At 19.2% G+C, this 21,666-nt stretch overlaps 7 protein-coding genes across 7 annotated transcripts; 3 read left to right on the top strand and 4 right to left on the bottom strand.

Annotated features, from left to right (window-relative positions):
- Nucleotides 1-165: 165 nt before the first annotated feature.
- PADL01_0718400 (ferrodoxin reductase-like protein) lies at nt 166-2,236 on the bottom strand (the record flags this gene model as incomplete). The annotated part of the gene is made up of 2 exons (XM_028681219.1): nt 166-539; nt 679-2,236. 2 exons carry the CDS (start codon nt 2,234-2,236, stop codon nt 166-168), a joined length of 1,932 nt encoding a protein of 643 aa, XP_028537619.1.
- A 2,107-nt stretch (nt 2,237-4,343) lies between these two features.
- On the top strand, nt 4,344-4,772 carry PADL01_0718300 (conserved Plasmodium protein, unknown function; the record flags this gene model as incomplete). Its single annotated transcript, XM_028681218.1, has 2 exons — nt 4,344-4,429; nt 4,544-4,772. 2 exons carry the CDS (start codon nt 4,344-4,346, stop codon nt 4,770-4,772), a joined length of 315 nt encoding a protein of 104 aa, XP_028537618.1.
- A 523-nt stretch (nt 4,773-5,295) lies between these two features.
- PADL01_0718200 (conserved Plasmodium protein, unknown function) lies at nt 5,296-5,783 on the bottom strand (the record flags this gene model as incomplete). The annotated part of the gene is made up of 2 exons (XM_028681217.1): nt 5,296-5,430; nt 5,553-5,783. 2 exons carry the CDS (start codon nt 5,781-5,783, stop codon nt 5,296-5,298), a joined length of 366 nt encoding a protein of 121 aa, XP_028537617.1.
- A 768-nt stretch (nt 5,784-6,551) lies between these two features.
- On the top strand, nt 6,552-7,319 carry PADL01_0718100 (small subunit rRNA processing protein, putative; the record flags this gene model as incomplete). The annotated part of the gene is made up of 1 exon (XM_028681216.1): nt 6,552-7,319. The coding sequence occupies one exon, from the start codon at nt 6,552-6,554 to the stop codon at nt 7,317-7,319; it is 768 nt and encodes a 255-aa protein (XP_028537616.1).
- A 292-nt stretch (nt 7,320-7,611) lies between these two features.
- On the bottom strand, nt 7,612-8,331 carry PADL01_0718000 (exosome complex component CSL4, putative; the record flags this gene model as incomplete). The annotated part of the gene is made up of 2 exons (XM_028681215.1): nt 7,612-7,712; nt 7,845-8,331. The coding sequence occupies 2 exons, from the start codon at nt 8,329-8,331 to the stop codon at nt 7,612-7,614; spliced, it is 588 nt and encodes a 195-aa protein (XP_028537615.1).
- Nucleotides 8,332-8,911: 580 nt separating this feature from the next.
- On the bottom strand, nt 8,912-19,075 carry PADL01_0717900 (conserved Plasmodium membrane protein, unknown function; the record flags this gene model as incomplete). The annotated part of the gene is made up of 1 exon (XM_028681213.1): nt 8,912-19,075. One exon carries the CDS (start codon nt 19,073-19,075, stop codon nt 8,912-8,914), a length of 10,164 nt encoding a protein of 3,387 aa, XP_028537614.1.
- Nucleotides 19,076-20,065: 990 nt separating this feature from the next.
- PADL01_0717800 (conserved Plasmodium protein, unknown function) lies at nt 20,066-21,424 on the top strand (the record flags this gene model as incomplete). Its single annotated transcript, XM_028681212.1, has 1 exon — nt 20,066-21,424. The coding sequence occupies one exon, from the start codon at nt 20,066-20,068 to the stop codon at nt 21,422-21,424; it is 1,359 nt and encodes a 452-aa protein (XP_028537613.1).
- Nucleotides 21,425-21,666: the final 242 nt, after the last annotated feature.

The raw sequence follows: 21,666 nt of genomic DNA, 5'->3' as shown, positions 1-21,666 counted from the left end.
ATTCCTCATTTTTACCTGAACAGGTAAGAACTTTTTTATTTTATTATATATATAGATATATATATATATTTTTTTTTTTTTTTTTTTTTTTTTTTTCATTGGTCTCGCCCAAATATTTCAAGTATTCAAATATTTTCTTATTTCCATATTGTTCCTTCATATATTTTATATTTTTAGTGAAGCTATCATGCTGTCACTATTTTTTAGACCTCCTTCTAATTCATAAACTTTAGGAACTTTATTTTTTGCCATACATTCATTTAGAGATGCCATTTTGTTATTGCCTAATGTTATAATTGATGCAACTTTATCATTTTTAACAAAATACCCAATAAAATTATGTTTAAGTAAATCTCCTTCATATATGATTTTATCATAGTTCTTTACATATCCACTATATCTGAAATTTTTTCCAAAAATATTTGTATTAAAAAAAGGTATAAAGTTAAATTCCTTTTTGTCGTCTCTTAACATATTGTGTGCAGCTATTCTGCCTTGTTGTATGGCAACGTTCCAGTGACAAATATTTATCATCTCATCTAAAATATGAAATATGGTAAAAAAAATGTATATAAAGAGGTAATATCACATATAAATAAATAAATATATATATATATATATATATATATATATATACATATGTATATATAACAATACGTATTGTTTGTTATATCTCACCTGTTAAGAAATAAGGAAACGTGCACACATCCCCAGCAGCGTACATATTATCATCATTTTTTACCTTGAAATGCTTATCAACCTCAATAAAATTATTAACATTTTTATATTTGTCATCTAAAAATTGAGAATTAGGTATACATCCTAAAGCTTCAATTACATAATCACAATTTATAACTTCACCATTACTTAACCTTACTCCATGAATTAAGTTAGCATTTTTTCTACTAAAAAATCCTTTGTCTATTATATATTCTGTTGGGTGCATAGATGGATAGAATTTAATATTTTTTTCTTTTAAAATGTTAAGCACGATATTTCCAATTTTGTCACCAAAGGATCCATAAAAAGGTACATCATCTTTAGATATTAAAGATACGTTAACATTTTTTTTTTTCAAAGCAGAAGAAAGTTCACATGCTATAAATGAGGAACCAATAATAACACATTTGGATCCTTCTTTTGCATATTGAGCAATTTTAATATTATCACTTAAATTATGTAAAGTAAATAAATTATCTGAATTCATATTCTTCATAGGTGATGGGGATGGACTTAAACCAGTAGTAATTAATATCTTATCATAATTTATAATTTCACCATTATTTAAATGTGCTTTTTTATTTTCGGTATCAACTTTTTCTACATATACATTATTTTTATATATTATATTACTTTGATTATAATAAGAATCTTCTTTTAATTTTATTTCTTCATATAATTCATCACAATTATTACAATTCGATACATTTTTAGATAGTGTTGGTCTATCATATGGTTTATATGCATCTTTACTACATATGATTAATTTTCCATTATATCCTAATTTTAAAAATGTTTCTAATGCACCTAAGGTAGCAGCACCACCTCCTACAATTAATATATTTTTTTTCTCACAACTTCCTTTACATTCACATATTCTTTTCTTTTCAAAAATTTCTATTTTCTTTGGTAATAAAGCATATACTTCATTACCTTCAATTACAACTTCATATTTTGGTATGTCATCAAATGATGGTCCATTAATACATTCACCTGTTTTTATATCAAATTTAGCATCATGCCATGGACATGTAATATATTCATTTGTTAAAACACCAGATTTTAATGGAGCACTATAATGAGGGCATTTGGGTCCTAAACAATAATATTTATTATCTACACGTACTAATAAGACTGTATCCTTTTCTTCATGTACTTTTATTTCTTTCATTTCACCATTTTGCAATTCATCCGATTTTATTAAAAATACTTTTTCAACATTAGAACAATTTACTATATTATTTGACATTTTACTAAATTTGTTATTTAATATTGTTGGTACTGCTAATAAAGATAAAATCAAAAATATATCATAACTATTTAAAAGGCGTCCTCCTATTTTTTGATGACCCTTTAATGATGAAAAAAATATTTTATTATTATTATTATTTTTTCTTTCTAATGAAACATTAATATTGTTTTTTAATATGTTGTATGATATTCCTCTTGTTTTTAATTTATCACTTTTAATGATAGTACTTATTTTTCCATTTAACCTTAAAAGATTCCTTCTCATTTTTTTTTTTTTTTTGTTTTAAATCCTGCTCTTTAGTATAAATTATAAATTTTTGCAATATTATAAGAACTGTATATATTATAAATATGAGGTGGAGCAAGAAAAAAAAAAATAATAATAAATTATAAAGTTAAAGAATATAATAATCAAAATATTAATATATTTATATATATAATATATAATATATTTTTATAAAATGTCCCAAATGTTTTATATAATTAATTGGAGTTTAAAATTTTGGTAAATGACTTCCCATAGCATATATAAATTTATTTAATTATAATTATACATTTGTATAATTTTTTTATATTATAAATTTAGTGGTAGTTTTTTTTCATATATATCTTTTATATTATGACTTAAATATATTTATATTATGCATGTAATATAAATATATATATATATATATATATTTTTTTTTTTTTGGGGGTACAATAAGGTAGTATCATACTTATGAGAATTCTTTTAAACAAGACTTATTCACATATATATATATTATTAAATTAATATGTTATTATAATAACATCTTTTTTATTTTTAAATATGGAATCTAAAATACAGGTATTTATGATAAAGCACAATGTTGAATTTTATTTAGATATTTAAAAAACGTCATGTTTTTATTACATATATTATATATCTACATATAATTTTATGATATATATAAATATTATTTACATATCTTAGTTAATAATATCAACTCTTATTTTTAATTTTATTAAAAATGTAGTATAAAATAATTAAAATGAGAACTATATGAAAAAACAACTTTTCTATACATGTATTAGGAAACATATGTTCAATATATATATATATATATATATATTTTTTTTTTTTTTTTTTGTTGTTGTTTGAACCTTTTTAATATTGTTACAACCTCTTTTTATTTTTACCTTATGAAGAATATAGTGATTGAATATATAACCAATTTTATTAGTATTTTTGAATTTACATTTTTAAGTAAATTAAAATAAAAATATGTAAAAAAAAAAAAAAATTTAATAATAAAATATACTAGCAAGAGACATTTTGGAGTTGAAAAATATGTTTATATATTTTTTATTTATAATTGTTTCTATTTGTGCGCACGAATGCCTGGAACATATAAATTTAGCAATGTAACGAGGTACAACCTTAATAAGCTTATATATATATATAGAAAATAAATAAATATAAATATATAAATATATATATGTATTTACTTAATATTTTTTTTTATGTTGTCCAACAAATATTATATTGTATATAATGTAATGGATATACAATTTTAATATTTTTGAAATATAATAACAATTTTATTTTATTTTATATTTATTTTTTCCCCCTTTACAAAAAGGTGACATTTATTTCTTTCATTATAGATTATGAAAAAAAAATTATGAACTGTTCATGTAAAAATAACAAAAAAAAAAAAAAAAAAAAAAAAAAAACAGCTAAAAAGGGTTATATATATATTATATATATATATATGTATATTTTTTTTTTTTTTTTTTTTTTTTTTGTTTCCTTATTTTCCCCTTACATGTCTTTAGAAATATGAATTCTGTTATGTTATTACAACTTAAAAATGTTACAATAGTATAGAATAAATCTATATATAATGATATTTTAGTATTATATAACAAACACATATAATATATATATATATATATATTGTAACTTATTTTACATTTGGCTAGCTACCAAATAAAACCATGCATCAAAAAGTATATAAATAAAAAAATAATAATATTAAAATAAAAATGGTGTTTATATATTAAAGATATTTATGAGTTCTATTTTTTTTCTTTTAAGGTACTTGAAATGGTGTACCATTAAAAATGTACATCATAAAAAAAGGGGGGGGAAAAAAAAAAAAAAAAAAAAAAAAAAAAAGTATTGCACCAATTTTATTATGCCGAATATTAAAGAATTATAATATATATAGTTTATACTTTTCAGAATTAACAACCAGATAACATTTTTTTTGAATATTTTTATATCTATAGAATTCATTCCTTTTTTTTTTTCTTTCTATTTTTCAAATTAATTTTTTCCATGTATAATTTTAACACATAAATAATTAAATTATCTGTTTCACCAAATAAATATATATCCATAAGAAAAAATGTCAAATATAAATACTGCAAAAATAGATTATTCAGAATACAGAGCAAAAAGGGTTTACAACCCAAAAGTTCACGTATCCGGATGGTAATCACTTCATTGCATATAAATAAAAATAAATATAAAAATATATATATATATATATATATATATGTGTATATATGTATATATGACCCTTTATGCATATTATCCACATTTTAGGTATAACATTCAGAACGATCAAGAGTATATAGAACATTATAACAAAGAGAAAGAATTTTATATTGCTGAATATCCAAAAAATAAATTGGAAGAAAGGTATAAAAATATGAAAAAAAAATGCACGAAAAATATTTCTGATAAGAAGGTGATTTTTTATCAGGATGGTTATGACTCCGAATCGTGGGTAACTGAAAATAAAGAATCATATAAGGTGGATGAGACAAAATAAATATATAAAGGTTAGAAGTATTATTATTTTATTATTTTTTGTGTTGTTTTTATATTATAATATTTGGATTCTACATCATAATATATTTAAAAAAAAAAAAATACACAAAAATATATATATATATATATATATATATATATATGTCCTTTTGAGTATGCATTACATCTTCATTGTATTAAAAAGCGTGTTAAATGTTATGCAAATATAAATTACAAAAAAAAAAAAAAAATAAATACATACATATATATATATATATATATATATATATATATATATATATATTTATTTATTTATTTATATTTATAGTAACATATTTTATATGATAATTATTTCATTTTTATTTTTTATTTTTCAAATTGTATTTTTTCTACATTTCACAGTAACCATTATTTTTGGTTATAAATACATTTGCACAATTTTAAAAAGCAAATGGAAAAATAAAAAAATGTATATAATTCATAGAATAATATGTATATGTATACATATATGTATTTTTTTTTTTTTTTTTTTTTTTTTTTCTAATTTATTGTTTTAATAAAAACTTGGCTTCCTCAAGAGGAATTTCTGTGACACTCGGATTGAGTTTTATAAGTTCCTTAATTAGAGCTTTTCTTTTTTCTCTTTCTTTGTCTCTCTTTTCTGTTAAGGTTTTTTCAATCTATAGATAAAAATAAATAATATGAACATATACATGTATAATATATATATATATGTAAAGGTGATAATATTTTTTATTTTTAATATTTTAATTTTTATATATTTTTTTTTTGATATATATACATTTTCCAGATAGTCCTTCATTTCGCGTTTGCTCAAAGTTAAGAATAAATTATTATATGAACTAATTTTTACATTATTTTTTATAATTTCATTTCTTCGATAAGCTCCTAAGGTTTCTCTTATGCCATTTAAATTATTATCGATTAAAAGTAACTTTTTATTTTGACAAAATATATTTTCTGCTAAGGAATTTAATTCTACAAGTCTGTTATAGTACTGAGAGTTTTCCATTTTACAACAATTAAAAAAAAAAAAAAAAAAAAAAAAAAAAAAAAAATATATATATATATATATATATATATATATATAAGTACCTCTTTTTTGTGTATTATTATATATATATATGTATATAATATATAATATATATATATTTTATATAAATTAAAAAAAAAAAAAAAAAAAAAAAATCCATATATATAATATATATATATATATTAATCTTCTTTTATATAAATTTTTTTATTTGAGGCAAATTGTAAAGGAGAAAAATTATAAATACAAATATATAAATATATTATATGTATATATTATATATATATATAATAATACAGACCAAATAATTATTTTTTATTTTTAATATTGTATTAGATATTTTTTGATTATATATATATTTTTTATTTTCTTTTGATATATATATATATATTTAATTTTTACCTAATTTTATAAAAAAAAAAAAATGATGTCCCATTTATAATTATTTAAAAAATAGTAATTAGAACAGAATTCTATATAATATAAGAAGAAAACGAAAAAATAAACTGGCGTTTGCAAACATACATATAATATATATATAGTAAAAACAAATTATGATGGTTTTAATTTTTATATGAAAATCTGCCAATATTATTTATTACAAACGTTTATATCTAGTGAATATAAAATTTGGATTTAATATTAACTTTAAGTGTCAATAAAAGTAAAAAATTGTGCTTTATTATTTTTTTCTTTATATATATATATATATATATTTATTTATTTATATGTATAATGTGATATATTATGGTGGAAGAAAAAGAAGATGAAAAAACAATCGTGGATGAAAGATTTCAATTAAATGATAAACTATGGCAAGAAGTAAAAAGAGAAGAATCTAAAAGAGGAATAATTTACTTATCATATGTGCCTATAGGATTAAATGTTTCTAGGATAAGAGAAATATTTTGTAAATATGGTGAAATCGATAAAATACATTTAAATAAAATAAATGAAGAAGATATGAATATTCTATCTAATGAAAAAGGTGATGAAAAGAAAAAAAAGAAAAAAAGAAATAATAAATATCAAGATGGATATATAGAATTTATGAATAAAAAAGATGCTATAAAAGTAGAAAGTTTATTAAATAATCATCCTATAGGAGGAAAAAAAAGAAAAAATATATTAAGAGAACATTTTTGGCATATAAAATATATAAAAAATATGACATGGAATGATCTTATATCTTCTGTTCTATTAAGGAATATATCTAGAAAAGACAAATTACAATATTCTTTAAAAAATATGTATAAAAGTTATGAACAGTTTCTTGACAAAAATATGAACAACGATCATAAAAAGAATATGAAAAGGAAATATTCATCTGAATCAAAAGGTAACAAAAAATTGAACTTTCTTACAATAAAAAAAAGTAAAGAAGGAAATGAAGAAAAAAATAATATGAACCTTGAAACTGTGAAGAATATAATTCATGAGGAAAGTAATGAAAAGATTCAGATTAAAGATAAGAGGAAAACAGTTTCTTCCAATTTGTTAAGATCTTTTATGTGATAAGTATATTTTTTTATTATTTAATTATTTAATTTTTTTTTTTTGTCATAACATAATTTGTTTGTATAATTAAATATAATATATATATATATTACATATATATATATATTTTTTTTTTTTTTTTTCTCAAACTTGTTCATTTAAAAAAAAATTACCCATTTGCAGTGGGTCCAATTAATACACAAAAAAAATAAAAATGAATAAATAGAAAAAAAAAATATATGTATATATATACATATTTATGTTATATGCATATATATAATATCCACATTGTTGTCATAATTCATATTTATTAAAGAAGGAGAGAAAAATCGTTTGAAGCTTTTCTTCTTTCAAAGGTCATGTCATTTATGTTTAATACGAGGTTCCAAGCCACTGGTCTTAATATTTCACCTTAAAAGAAAAAATATATATATATATACATAATAAAATACATACATATATATATATATATATATAATAAAATACATACATACATATATTTATTTATATATATGTGTTTTATATTTATGTTTTTGTGATTACCCTTTTTATTAAATGCTGCTATGACTCCAAGATCCGATCCAACTGTTGACAATTTATAAGATGAGTATTGACCTATAGATAGAACTTTAGCTTTTATTATATCTCCTTGTTGAAAACATAAGAAATTATCACCTAATTCTCCTTCATTTATATGTATATCACTTTTTAAAATAAATCCTTTTAATGCGTTTTTTGTATATATATTATGTGATGATAGAATATAACAATATATCATATGGAATGATACACGATGAATTTTACATATAACTATATCTCCTATTTTTGGAAGAGATAAAGAAGCTGGATTCAGATTATAAACACTTATAATTGTTTTATTGTCATTATTTTTATTTATAATTTTTTTACCAAGGATACTAGATCTTATTTCATGTTTCAATAAATATGTATTTTGACCATTTATTATATATTCATTTTGAGAGCCTAATAACTCTCCTGGTATTACAATATCATCATCTTCATAACTCATTATTTTTAAATTATTAAATAAATTATATATATATATATATATATATATATATATAATTAAATATTACAATATTTTGACCATTTATATTTTTAAATGTAATAAAAAAATATACTTATTTTTTATACCCATCCGTTTTTTTTTGTTTTTTCTAATGTCAATTAGTTAAATTATGAAAAATATAACAAGTTTATAAAATATTATATTATATAATCAGAACAAAAAAAAAAAAAAAAAAAAAAAAAAAATATACATATATTAAATATATATATATTATATATATGTATTCATTTATGTTGTAAAAAAAAAAAAACAAAAAAATTAAACATATATATAATATATATATATATTTATAGGTACATTTAAAAAATGCGATGTATATATTCCATTCATATAAATATTTTTATTATATATTATTAATGTGATTTTTTAAAAAAAAAAAAAAATTTATATATAAAATGAAGATGTGATATATATATATTTTTTTTAAAATAACATATTAATTATATATAATATAAAAAAATATATATAGGTATTATTATCTACATATGTAAAATATGTTATATATATTTAATTTTCATGTTTATACTATTGTTATTAATATAGGCTCGTGATGAAATAATAAAGTGTTATATTGATGAAAATATATAGTTATATAAAAGAAAACTTTTCCTTGGAATAAAGAATAAACATTGAATGAATGTAAAAGGTATGGTTTACTCGATTTAGAAATATTTGTATTATTATTTAAATAATTGTTCATATCGGTATTATTATTATTATTTGATAAAAATCCAGTTTTATTAAGACTACCTATAATTTTAATAGATTTTAAATTAGATGGATATAATAATAGAGTATACTTACCTAGTTGAATATTTGATAAATTTTTTAAATATATTTTAACATGAAATGTTTGATTTGTTTTGGATTGAAAATATTTTTTTTTGATTCCTATATTTTTATAATTATGCATATCTAAAATTTTAGAACATTTAGGAATAATAACACTGTTTTTTTTTTTACAATGAAAGAATCTAGGTATTAATAATATATATGGATAAAATATATCATTAAGAAAGTTTTTTTCGAATAATTTATTTACATTTAATAAATATTCAGCATTATTTTTTAAACTAAAGGATATGTTATTATGAGAATCATCATAATTGTTCTTTTCAAAAAAAATATTCATCATTTCTGAGTTTTTTTTTTTTATATAATTATCATTATATGTTTTTTCTATTGATATATCGGATTTATTAATTTCCTTTTTATCTTGAGAATCTTCTATATTATTGACACTATGAATATTATATAAATCGTTATTATATTTATTGTCATTATTGTTTTCTTCTTGACTTTTAAAAGGCGTTGGAAAATTTAGTGTATTTGAAAGAAAATGTGTATCTGTTTTTTCTTGATAATAGGAGCATTTGTTTTTTTTCTCTTCCTCCTCATCATACATATTGTGTTTTATATATATATTATTATTATTATTATTATTATTATTATTATTATCATATATATTATTATTATCATTTAATTGAATTGTTGGGTGATCCATTTTTGTCTTTTTTACATTCCAAAAAAAATCACTTAATGTTTTATTTTTGAGATGTATATTATTTAAATAAGAACCATAAAGACTTAAGAATCCAACTGTTTTATGTCTAGAATATGTCAAATATACATTATAATCTATATATTGTAAGAAATAATTTAATATATCTTCTTCATTTTCAAAAAATAGATTTTCATTTCTCTTTATTCTTTTAATCCATATAATCCATTTACTACAATTATTTTCTTTATCAACTATACAAGTAGGTCTTCTTTTTAATTTTTTGCTCTTACAATAATTAATATAACCACTATAATTTTTTATATATAATTCTAAGAATATATATTTATTATCTATACATATATTTAAATTCTCTTTATATTCATAATATATTTTATTCATATATTCAATATTCTGTATTAATTGCATGTTATTATCATTCATGTTATATAATATATCATCTCTTATAATTGTATTCTTCATTCTAGACATATTTTTTATAATCATATTGTTATATGAATGTGTTTCATCTTTTATATTGAAGCTGTCATATGTATTATTAATACCACCACATGTGTTATCATCCATAGGATTATTATAATTATTATCTACCCCATTTTGTTTCTCGTACATACAATGGATAGATTTTGTTTTTTCCTTCCTTTTTATAATTCCTAAAATATTTATTATATTTGTATGATAATAATTACTATTTAATAATTTATTTAATATATGCAAATAATTAAAACTAACATAAGGAAAATAAAATATATTTTGAATACTAATATTTTTCTTTACGTTAATTTTTAATTTAATTTTTTGTTCTGCATAATATATACTATCTTTATAAGGAGAATAAAAAATATTTAAATAAGCTTCATTGATTAACAAAGAACCTATACATCTAACTGGTATATATAAACAAGAATTTTTCTTAACTTTTAAATGTTCTCCCTTATTTATTCTTATGATATTTAAAATGTTTTCACTATTTTGAATATTTTCACTATTTTGAATATTTTCACTATTTTGAATATTTTCACTATTTTGAATATTTTCACTATTTTGAATATTTTGAATATTTTCACTATTATTTTTATTTATCATTGAATGCATATCCTTATTTTTAATATAAAATGCTTTTTCAAAAAAAAACTTTATAAAATAACTCCCATTAATATTTTTATTCTTATAATTTACTTTTATATTTAAAAATTCAATATCAATATTTCCTTTATTTTCTAATATTAAACATAAAAATTTAATTTCTCCTTCTAATAATTCTGTAAATCGTGCATCATAAGAAAAATATAAATTATTGTGTAAGTCATTTATGCTATCATCATATTCTTTATTATAAGATATATTATTTTTGTTTTTAGTAGACTTATTATTCATTCCTTCCAACATTTGAAGATATTTTTTATGTCCTTTTTTTACATTGTTATTAAATTGATATAATGCTTTGAATCGAATCTGTTTTTTTTTTTGTGATTCAAGTGGTTCACTTAAATGGTCACTTAAATGGTCACTTAAATGGTCATTTAAATGGTCATCTATATCATCTATATCATTTATATGTCCATTTATATTAGCAGATTTCACATTTTCAAGAGGAATTAATAAACCAGATGATAATGAAGACGACGACGATAATGATAATGAAGAATCTGGAAAGGATAGTGTCGATTTTGATGACAAAACAGAAGAAGAAAATGATAAAGATAATCTTTTTGAACTACTTCTTTTATGTAATAAAAATCTATTAAAAACATGCTGTTTTTTATATGAACCTTTCTTTTTTATTATCATAGAATCTAATTCTTTATTTCCATTTTGATTATTACAATCTATATATTTCTTATCACTATTCATATTTATATTATTATCATTACATATATTTTCTGTCATATATATATGTTCTCTCTTTGAATCCTTTGTAGTATTTTCTAATTTTTCACTTACAAAATTATCACAATATATATCACTATAACTATTTATATTATTATCATTATTATATATGTCTTTATATTTATTAGATATATTTTGCCCATGACTTACCTTTTTTAAAAAAAAACAACTATTATCTTCCTTATCATTCAAAGAAGATGCATCTAGATTATCCTTTGTTATATTATTCATGTGTATATTATTACTTTCTATTATGGATTCTTTTTTTTTCTCATTATTTTTAGATATGATATATTTACTTAAATACGATTGATCATCTAATAATTCTTTTATATTAATATATTTACTAAAATTAAAAAGTTTAATTTCAGATGTTAAAGAAAAATAATCATCAATAACAAATATGGAACATATACTAGATACTTTAAAGATATAATTTAAAAGTTTAGCTCGATTGTATATATCATTACTTGATCCTTTATGCATGTCTTCAAAATTATCAAAAAAATTATTCACATTATTATTATTATTACCATTAATATTGATATTATTATTACCATTAATATTGATATTATTATTACCATTAATATTATTATTTTTATAAGACGCAAATTCTTCCCCTTGTTTAGAATACATTCTATTTAAATAATTGTCATCCATATTAGTGTGACCAGATATATATTCATAAATACTCCTTTTATCATTTATATTATCTGTTTCTTTATTAAATCTATATGTAGTTTGACCCGTAGGATCATTACTTTTTTTATTATAATGATCAAAGAATTTATTCTTCATAAAACATCTTCTTAAAGCTGAAGTATTATATAATAAATACTGATCAAAATAATAATAACTAATACAATATGATATCCCTAATATAAATAAAATACCAGTTTCTTTAGCTTTAAAAGATAATTGCACTTTATTTAATTTATTATTCTTTTTTTTTGATAATAATATAACACTAGTTGGATAATTTTCTATAGATATTCCTGATGATATTAAAGTCACATTATTTAATACTAAGTTTACAGATAAAGTATTTTTTAAAGTTATTATAACATTTTTTATTTCATTCACAGAACACATATTTTGAATTTTTACATTTTTTTCTTCTTCATTAAATGGGTTATATTTAAAAACGTCTTTATAAGAATCATTCAATTTTGAATCTTCTTTTTCTGAACATTCTTTTACATTTTCTTCATTGCATGTATTAATATTATTAAATGTATTATGATTTACACAGTTTAAATTGTCTGAGTTCTTGTCTTTATCAACATATTTTTCATCAACATATTTTTCATCCACATATTTTTTATCAACATATTTTTCATCAACATATTTTTTATCAACATATTTTTCATCCACATATTTTTCATCAACATATTTTTCATCCACATATTTTTCATCCACATCAATATGTTTATTCATCATATTATCTTTCTTTTCTTTTGTCTTATTTTTTCTTTCTATATCAGTCTTAACAACCTTCATATAAATCTTCTCATTTCCACAACTTCTATCAGCATATTCGATGTTTACAAGAATAGGAACAGGTGCACATCTACCTTCTGTTATTCCAGATAAGAAATGTAATTTATTTTCTTCTCTAAAATTTTTTTTTTTCTTTTTTTTATGATTCATTTTGTTTGATCTTATTTTTTCTTGAGTACTCTTTTTTTTTTTGATTGAACAATTTTTTGAAAAAGAATTGATCTGTTTGTTATTAAATGTATCAGATAAACCTGATTCAATGGAATCTAAACAATTTCTTGAATTATTATCATCACCATAGCCATCATCTGATAGTAATGACAATGACGATGATGATGATGATGTCATTGATGTCATTGATGTGTCAGTTAACATTTCAGATGAGGATGTTATATTCCCCGTTTGTGATGATGAAGAAAAAGATGATAAAGATGAAAAACAAAATAAGAAATTATTTTTATTAAATGTCTTCGTTTCATTATTTAATTTTTTTAAATATTTTCTTTGTTTTTTTTTTCTCTTTTCATCCATTATTAAAGTTATAAATGGCGAGAAATAAATATATTTTTTTTTTTTATTTAAGAAATCATATATAGTATATAATATATCTTTTTGTTTTTCTTTTGATAAAAATTTATATAAATATAATAATATTAAGAAATTACAAAAAATATATTCATCCATATAATTTATTTCTTTTAATAAAGAACATATAAATGTAAGAATATTATATTGTATATTTGCATTATATTTATTCTTATTTTTTTTATATATATTTAATTTATTCATATGATTATTTAAACTAAAAATACTTTTACAACTAATATAACGCGAACAAAATTCAAATAATCTATTCATATTTACTATATTATAAGGTTTTAAAAATGATTCATAAATCTTATAAATATATATATCTTTAAATAAATTTCCTATATGATATATATCATCCTTTTCTTTTACATTATTATGTGTAATCATATCAATATTATTCTTTTCTTCATTTGAATGATAAGAAAATATATCTTTGTTGGGTATATCATTTGAATGTGAATTGCATAATGTATTACCAAAGGAATTATCATCATTAAAATTATTATTACTATTAATATTATTCCCATTAATATTATTCCCATTAATATTATCCCCATTAATATTATTAATATTAATATCATTATTTTTATTTTCATTTATATCTTCCGCATTTATAGATATATTATTATTATTATTATTATTATTATTTTTTTTTTTTTTTTTTTTTTTTTTAATAGACTCATGAATATCTCTTAACCACTCAAACGGTATATTCATTCTCTGAGTATTTTGTAGTAGCATATTATTTATATTACTGTTATCACACATATTATTATTATTATATAACATAATTGTTTTAATTAAAAAGGTAGAATTTATTTGAGCATTATTATGAATAGATGTTGTGTCCATATTATTGTTTAGAATATAATTTTTGTCATCCTCATATGTAATCCTTTTAAAAAGATAATTCATATGAAGATAAGACAAATTATAAAAAGGTAATATATTGTTAACAAGATAATATGCTAAATAATATTTTTTATTCAAATAAAATGATATACATAATAAATATATTGTAAAGGTAAATTTTCTAAAGGATCCAATATATTTATATATCAATGCCAACTGCATGTGAAATTTTATATATAAAGGATAATCAAACCTTTCAACATTATATGAATATTTACTTATTTTTAAATATATCATACTTTTCTTTTTTAATATTAAAAGATATTTTATATAACATAAAAAATAATCACAAAAATATTCTTGTGCAATGATTGATGAACTTCTTTGTAATATATACAATACTTCATTTAATTTAAAATCTATAATACATAATAAATATAATAAAATGTTATGTGGCTCAATAATTAAATTATAAAAATAATATTTTTCTTCTTTACAATCTATGGTTAGAATAGAATTATCTTTCATGTGGTCATACAATAAATTTATAAAACTAGAAATATTTTTTATATTCAAACTAGAAGTATCTATACTTTGTTCTGAATTATAAAAAGATGATAAATTTACATTATAATAAGAAAGAGTGTTTATTTGTTGTTGTGATGTATTATGTGAATGATTATATGATTGATTGTGTATTTGTGTTTGTGTTTGCATACCTTCTTGGTTGTATATCTGCATGCATTCTTGATTATTCATTTGACTACCTTCTTGATTATTTATTTGAATACCTTCTTGATTATGCGTTTGACTACCTTCCTGATTATTTGCTTGATTACATGTTTGATTATGTGATTGATGAGAATAATAATAATTAGAATAATTACTTCTATGACCCTTATCCTTTATAGACATACTATAAGATGTATCAAAAAAAAAATTTGAATAATTAGTATATTTTGTAGGTAGAACCTTTTCTTGAATTTGTAATATAAAATTTTCAATAATCTCAGGAAATTTAAAAGGATACTTTTTATTTTTATTTAATTTATAGAAATGAATCCAATTTTGAACTATATATAAATAAATAGATAATATCATACAAAATATAACATTTCCTTCATATATTATATCATCATGATCTTTACATATTTCATAACAACTCATATATATTTCTAAGGAATCTAATGGACTACCTAATAATAAATATATATCACCTGCTTTCTTTTTAATCCTACATTCATAATTTTTTATATCAGAAAGGCGTCTTTTCTTTTTTCTTTCATCTTTCACTTCATTTTTTGGTCTCACATTTTTTGGTCTCCCATTTTTTTGTCTATTTTTTTGTTTCACATTTTTTTTTTTATTTTTGGGTTTCTCATTTTTGCTTTTACATTCTGACATTTTATCATCATCATTATAATAATCATCATTTTTTTCAGAATGTTCATCCTTTAGATGGGATACATTTTTTTTATTACATATCTCATGAGTATTAAGTGAACCAAGACTACTGTCATTATTATTAGAATTAAATGAATTATTATCACCAGAAAATTCATCACCCAATGAGCTGTTATCATATAAATTATTGTCATTATAACTATCATCATATGAACTATCATCTGTATTATTATCTCTTCTTTTGTATGTTTCATTTTTATCACTTGAAGAATTTTCTTCGACAGATGATATCTCCTCTTCATCATAATCATCACTGTAATTAGAATTACTATAATTAGAATTACTATAATTAGAATCACTGTAATTAGAATTACTATAATTAGAATCACTGTAATTAGAATCACTGTAATTAGAATCACTATAATTATCACTATCATCTTCTATATCATCTTCTATATCATCTTCTTTATCATCTCCTTTATCATTCTCTTTATCATCTTCATTATCATCTCCATCAATATCCTTATCAACATTCCTTTGTTTATTCTTTCTACATTCATTCTCTTCACAAGTACTTGAACGAGAAACTTTATAAATTCCATCATATAATAACTCTTCACCTTTAATAACATACTGCTCCGTCTTAGATATAATACTTGTTTTTACATCGTTGTAGTATTTTTTTAGATTAATATATATATTATTATCTACACTATTTTTTCTTTCATAAGTATTTAATTGGTCTTTTTTCATTTCCTTAATAATATTTTTTTTTATTAATTTTTCATGTTCATTTTTTTTATACACATATTTATGTTGCATATATTTTCTTTCTTTTTTCTTATTTAATTCTGATTTTTTAAATTTTTTTATCTTTTCATTATATCGTTCTTTCTCTTTATAATTTGGAATATCACATTTTATATTTTCTATAAGTTTAAAGTTTTTGATACTTTGTTCATATGAATTATTATTTTTATTCTTTATTTTTTTATTTTTATTTTTATTTATTATTTTATTATTTTTATTTTCATTTTTATTTCCTTCTTTATATATTTTGTTGTAATCCCTTTCTTGATTTACAATCTTACTATGAATATTTGTATTTTCTTCTTTTCTATCTTCATCATTCATAGTATCTATAAGGGTGTTCATATACATCCACATGTTTTCTTTTGTTAGTAGATCATATAAAAAAAAAATGAACATATAAAACATGTTCATAATTATTGCTTGAAAGAATTTATTATATTGTATATTAAAATGTTTTTTTATGGAAGGTAAAAATATAATTATTTTAAAGTTATGGAAATTATTATAAATAAAAGAAATGTGTTCCTCATTCTCTTGAATTTTTTTTTCTTCTTCATCACAGTTTGAAATATAATCAATACAATGATATTTATTTCGTTCATCATTGGGTTCAATATTATTATTATTTATAGATCGTTTGTCTACAAGATTATAATTATAATTAAAATTATTATTATTATTATTATTATTATTATTATTATTATTATTATTACTATTATAATTATTACTATTATTATTATTATTATTATTATTATCATTGTAATGATCACTCTGATTCCCATTTATATGACACATTTTATTATTTTCATTTTTTGAGTTTATTGAATTGTTTCCTCTTACTCCATCAGACACCACCTCATCTAGTGATAGACCCCTTCCTAAAAGAACAGATGATGTATTATTTGTATTTGTAGATGTATATTCTTTAACTATGTTTTTATTAAACATTTTTAAAAAATGAGAAGAATATTTTTTTTTGAATTTAAAAGTATTTGTACTAGTTGTATTATTATTTTTTGTTCCTTCTATGGTAGTACTATTTTTTTTGTCCTTTTCATCATTATTTGTTTTTTGGCTAGCTGGCGTTTCACAAATTTTGTTATTTTTTTGAATTTTATTTTTTTCGATATTATTTTTTTCGATATTATTTTTATCGATATTATTTTTTGAAAGAATATGTTCAGAATTATTTGATGAATCATAATAAGGGGAGTTTTTCATAACATTAAAATTATTTTTGTTTAAAAAATCAGTCTTAATATTTTTATTTTCATTTATATAAACATTCTTTACATCTTCATTTGTATTATTATTAGAATCTTTTGATAGATGTATAATATTGTTAGAAGCACTATGAGTGCTTATATTCATTTCTTCACTTTGACTAGAAAATAAAAAATTTTCATTTATATCCATAATTTTTGACATAATAATATCATCATATTTTTCGGTTGACGGAATTATCAATACTCTTTGAATAAAAACACAACTGTTATTAAAATGGATAGTATTGTATGTATTTATTAAATTTTTTATTTTGTCATTCATCTTAAAAAATATATCTTCCTTATTATTATTATTATTATGATCATGATGGGTATTATTCGAATTATTCGAATTATTCATGTTAGATACACGTTTGGATTCATCTGCCTCACTTTTATTCTTATGATCAACCTCTTGATCATCATCTTCTTTAAGCTCGTGTATTCCTATAGACATAAAAACGTTTGAAAATAAATTCATTTGATCAACTTTTATATTTTTATCTATCATGTTAATATAACTTATAGATAGACTTCCATTCCTCTTAACATAATTAGAATTTTTAAAAATGTTGAAAAAATATTGATTCTCTTGATCCACTCCATTTTTATATAAGTTATTACAATTCTGTATAGGTTTTTCATATCTTAAAAATAAATCATTGTTACTACAATTAATATATTTTATATAATTATATAAATGATGAAATAAATCATCATAATTTATTTTTTCATATAAACCTTTTATCTTTTTTGATATGTGATAAAATAATTCATCACATGTATTTTCTGTTTTCCATAGATAGACTTTAGCTTTATTAAATTCACTTAAATTTATATCATTCATTATATATACATATAATATATATTATATATATATATAATATATATATATATATAATATATTTATTTATTTAATAATCATATATGTAATCCTTTTTTTTTTTTTTATATTTAAACAAAAAAAATTAATTATATTAAAATAAAACAAAATAACTTAAAAAAAAAAAAGGAAAAAAAAAAAAAAAAAAAAAAAAAAAAAAAACAAAACAAAACATGATAAAATACTATAAATTTGAAATATATGAACAAATCGTATTTATTTAAAAAAAAAAAAAAAAAAAAAAAAAATACATATATATTATATATATAGTTAATTAAAATGAGGAAATACATACATACATACATACAAATATATTATATATATATTATGAAAAGATTAAATAAAAATATAAATTAAACCAGATCTTTATATATATAACTAATACACATATATATATATATATATAATACGTTCAAAAATAAAATACAAATAAAATGATCGCAAAATAATATATATATTATAAATATTATAATATTTATATATAATATTTTTTCCTTAGTAAGAATATTTTCATATATATTAAATCAATCAATATTTACAAGCATATATTTAAATAAATATCAATATATATATATATATGAATAAATTATTTATATGGAATGTTTTACATATGTAAGAAAATTTAAAAAAAGAAAAAAATTATGACTTAAGAAAAAAAAAAACTATCAACATATAAAAATATGAGATCACTAAATAGATTAATTACATTGTTTAATTATTTTATTACATATCCAGAAATATATATAAAACAAGAATATAATATGATCATTCATTATAAATGAAAATAAGAAACTATTTTTGTTTCCCCTATTATATGTCTACCCATATGAATATATATATGTAAATATATACATATATATATATAATATATATATATATATTATTTTATTTTTATTTATTTTGATTTATATATGTGTGGTGGGGTTTCTTTTCTTATTGAGAAAGCGTAAAAGCATGATTTTAAAGAAGAAGTTGTTATTTTTAAAAATTTTGATTGTTTTATTTTTCTTTTATATTAAATATTATATTTGTTTTTTTTTTATTAATAATTCAGAATGGTGTTTGCATAAACTTGTGGGAAAAACTTTTCGAGTATATGTGTCTCGACCTGCTCAAAAAAAAAGTAATCAATTAAAAACAAAAATTATAATAAATAAAAGAAAGAAAGAAGAAAATGAAAAAAGTAATATGCGTAAAAATGATTATAAATCATCTTCACAATATAAATTAATTGAAGAATTAATAAATGAATATCCACATAAATTATCTTATACCAATTTAAAAGATGAACCTTTTATTATGCTGAATGATAAATTAAATTCAAAATATATTAAAGGATATGAATTACCATTTAATTTAATAAATCCCATAAAATATGAATTATTAAAATTAGTAGGAAAAATATGTGATCCTTTTAAACCTTTATGTTGTTATTCTTTAACTCCTAAAATATTTATTGATAAAATGTTTAAAGATAAAAGTTCGATTACATATGATATGTTCTGTTATAACTTAGAATATAAATTTAAATTTTATATGCCTTCCTACACTGAAATATTCAAATTTGAAAAAGAATTATTGTGGAAATTATATATGACAGTCAGAAATTTAAAAGAAGTGTCTCCATATACACCTTTAAATGATCATGAACGTGTTCATAAAATTTTACAAGATGATGAAACTACTTTACCTATTACCATTTGTAAAGTAAATAAAGAAATTCATAGACAAGGTATTCATCCATCTATCCTAAAAATGTTTTTTGATTTTCTAAATATAGAAAAAATGAATAATATATTAAAAAGAGATAATGCATTTCTAAAATTAGAAACTATTAAAAATCAAATTAAAAATAGAGATTTTATGGAAGGTATTAGACCTGATTATCTATATATTATGTTCTCAAAAAATGCAAATGAATATTATAATAATTTTAATCATAAACAATATGAAAAAGAATTTTTAGATTCAATCAATTATAATACAACCGCTCAAAAAATGATTAGCGAAAATTCTCTATACAAAAAAAAAAGAAAACAATTTTCTGAAGAAACAAAAACATCACTTATGAAATTTTATGATATTCAATTGCCATCATTCTTTAAAGAATATATGAAAAAGAAAGATCAAAAACATAAAGAAATATATGAAAAAATTAAAAAAATGATACATAATAAATATCTAAAGAGAAAACAAAGGAGAGAAGATAAACTCGCTGGAAAAATATCAAACCAAGAAACAAACTCCGATACTCAAATGGATGCAAATCTAGATGAAAAGAAGAAAAAAAAAAAAAAAAAAAAAAAAAAGTGAACTCATAAAAATAAATATATAAATGAAAAAACAATCATTTGTATAAATGATAAAATGTCTATAATCAATGTAGTACCTACCTCTTAACAACATTTCCTTTAATATTTGTATTAAATATATCAACTTTATATAAGTACAAATAATTTATATATAAAAATTGTCTGTCCCTAAAAAACCCCGACTATATTTTTTTTAGTAGACATATAAATGAATATATTATATATTATATATATATTATATAT

Source organism: Plasmodium sp. gorilla clade G2 (genome assembly GCF_900097015.1).
Source record: "Plasmodium sp. gorilla clade G2 genome assembly, chromosome: 7".
Lineage (NCBI taxonomy): Eukaryota > Apicomplexa > Aconoidasida > Haemosporida > Plasmodiidae > Plasmodium > Plasmodium adleri (nom. inval.).
Note: the sequence above shows the minus strand (reverse complement) of the source record. Positions and strands in the feature narration are given on the sequence as shown.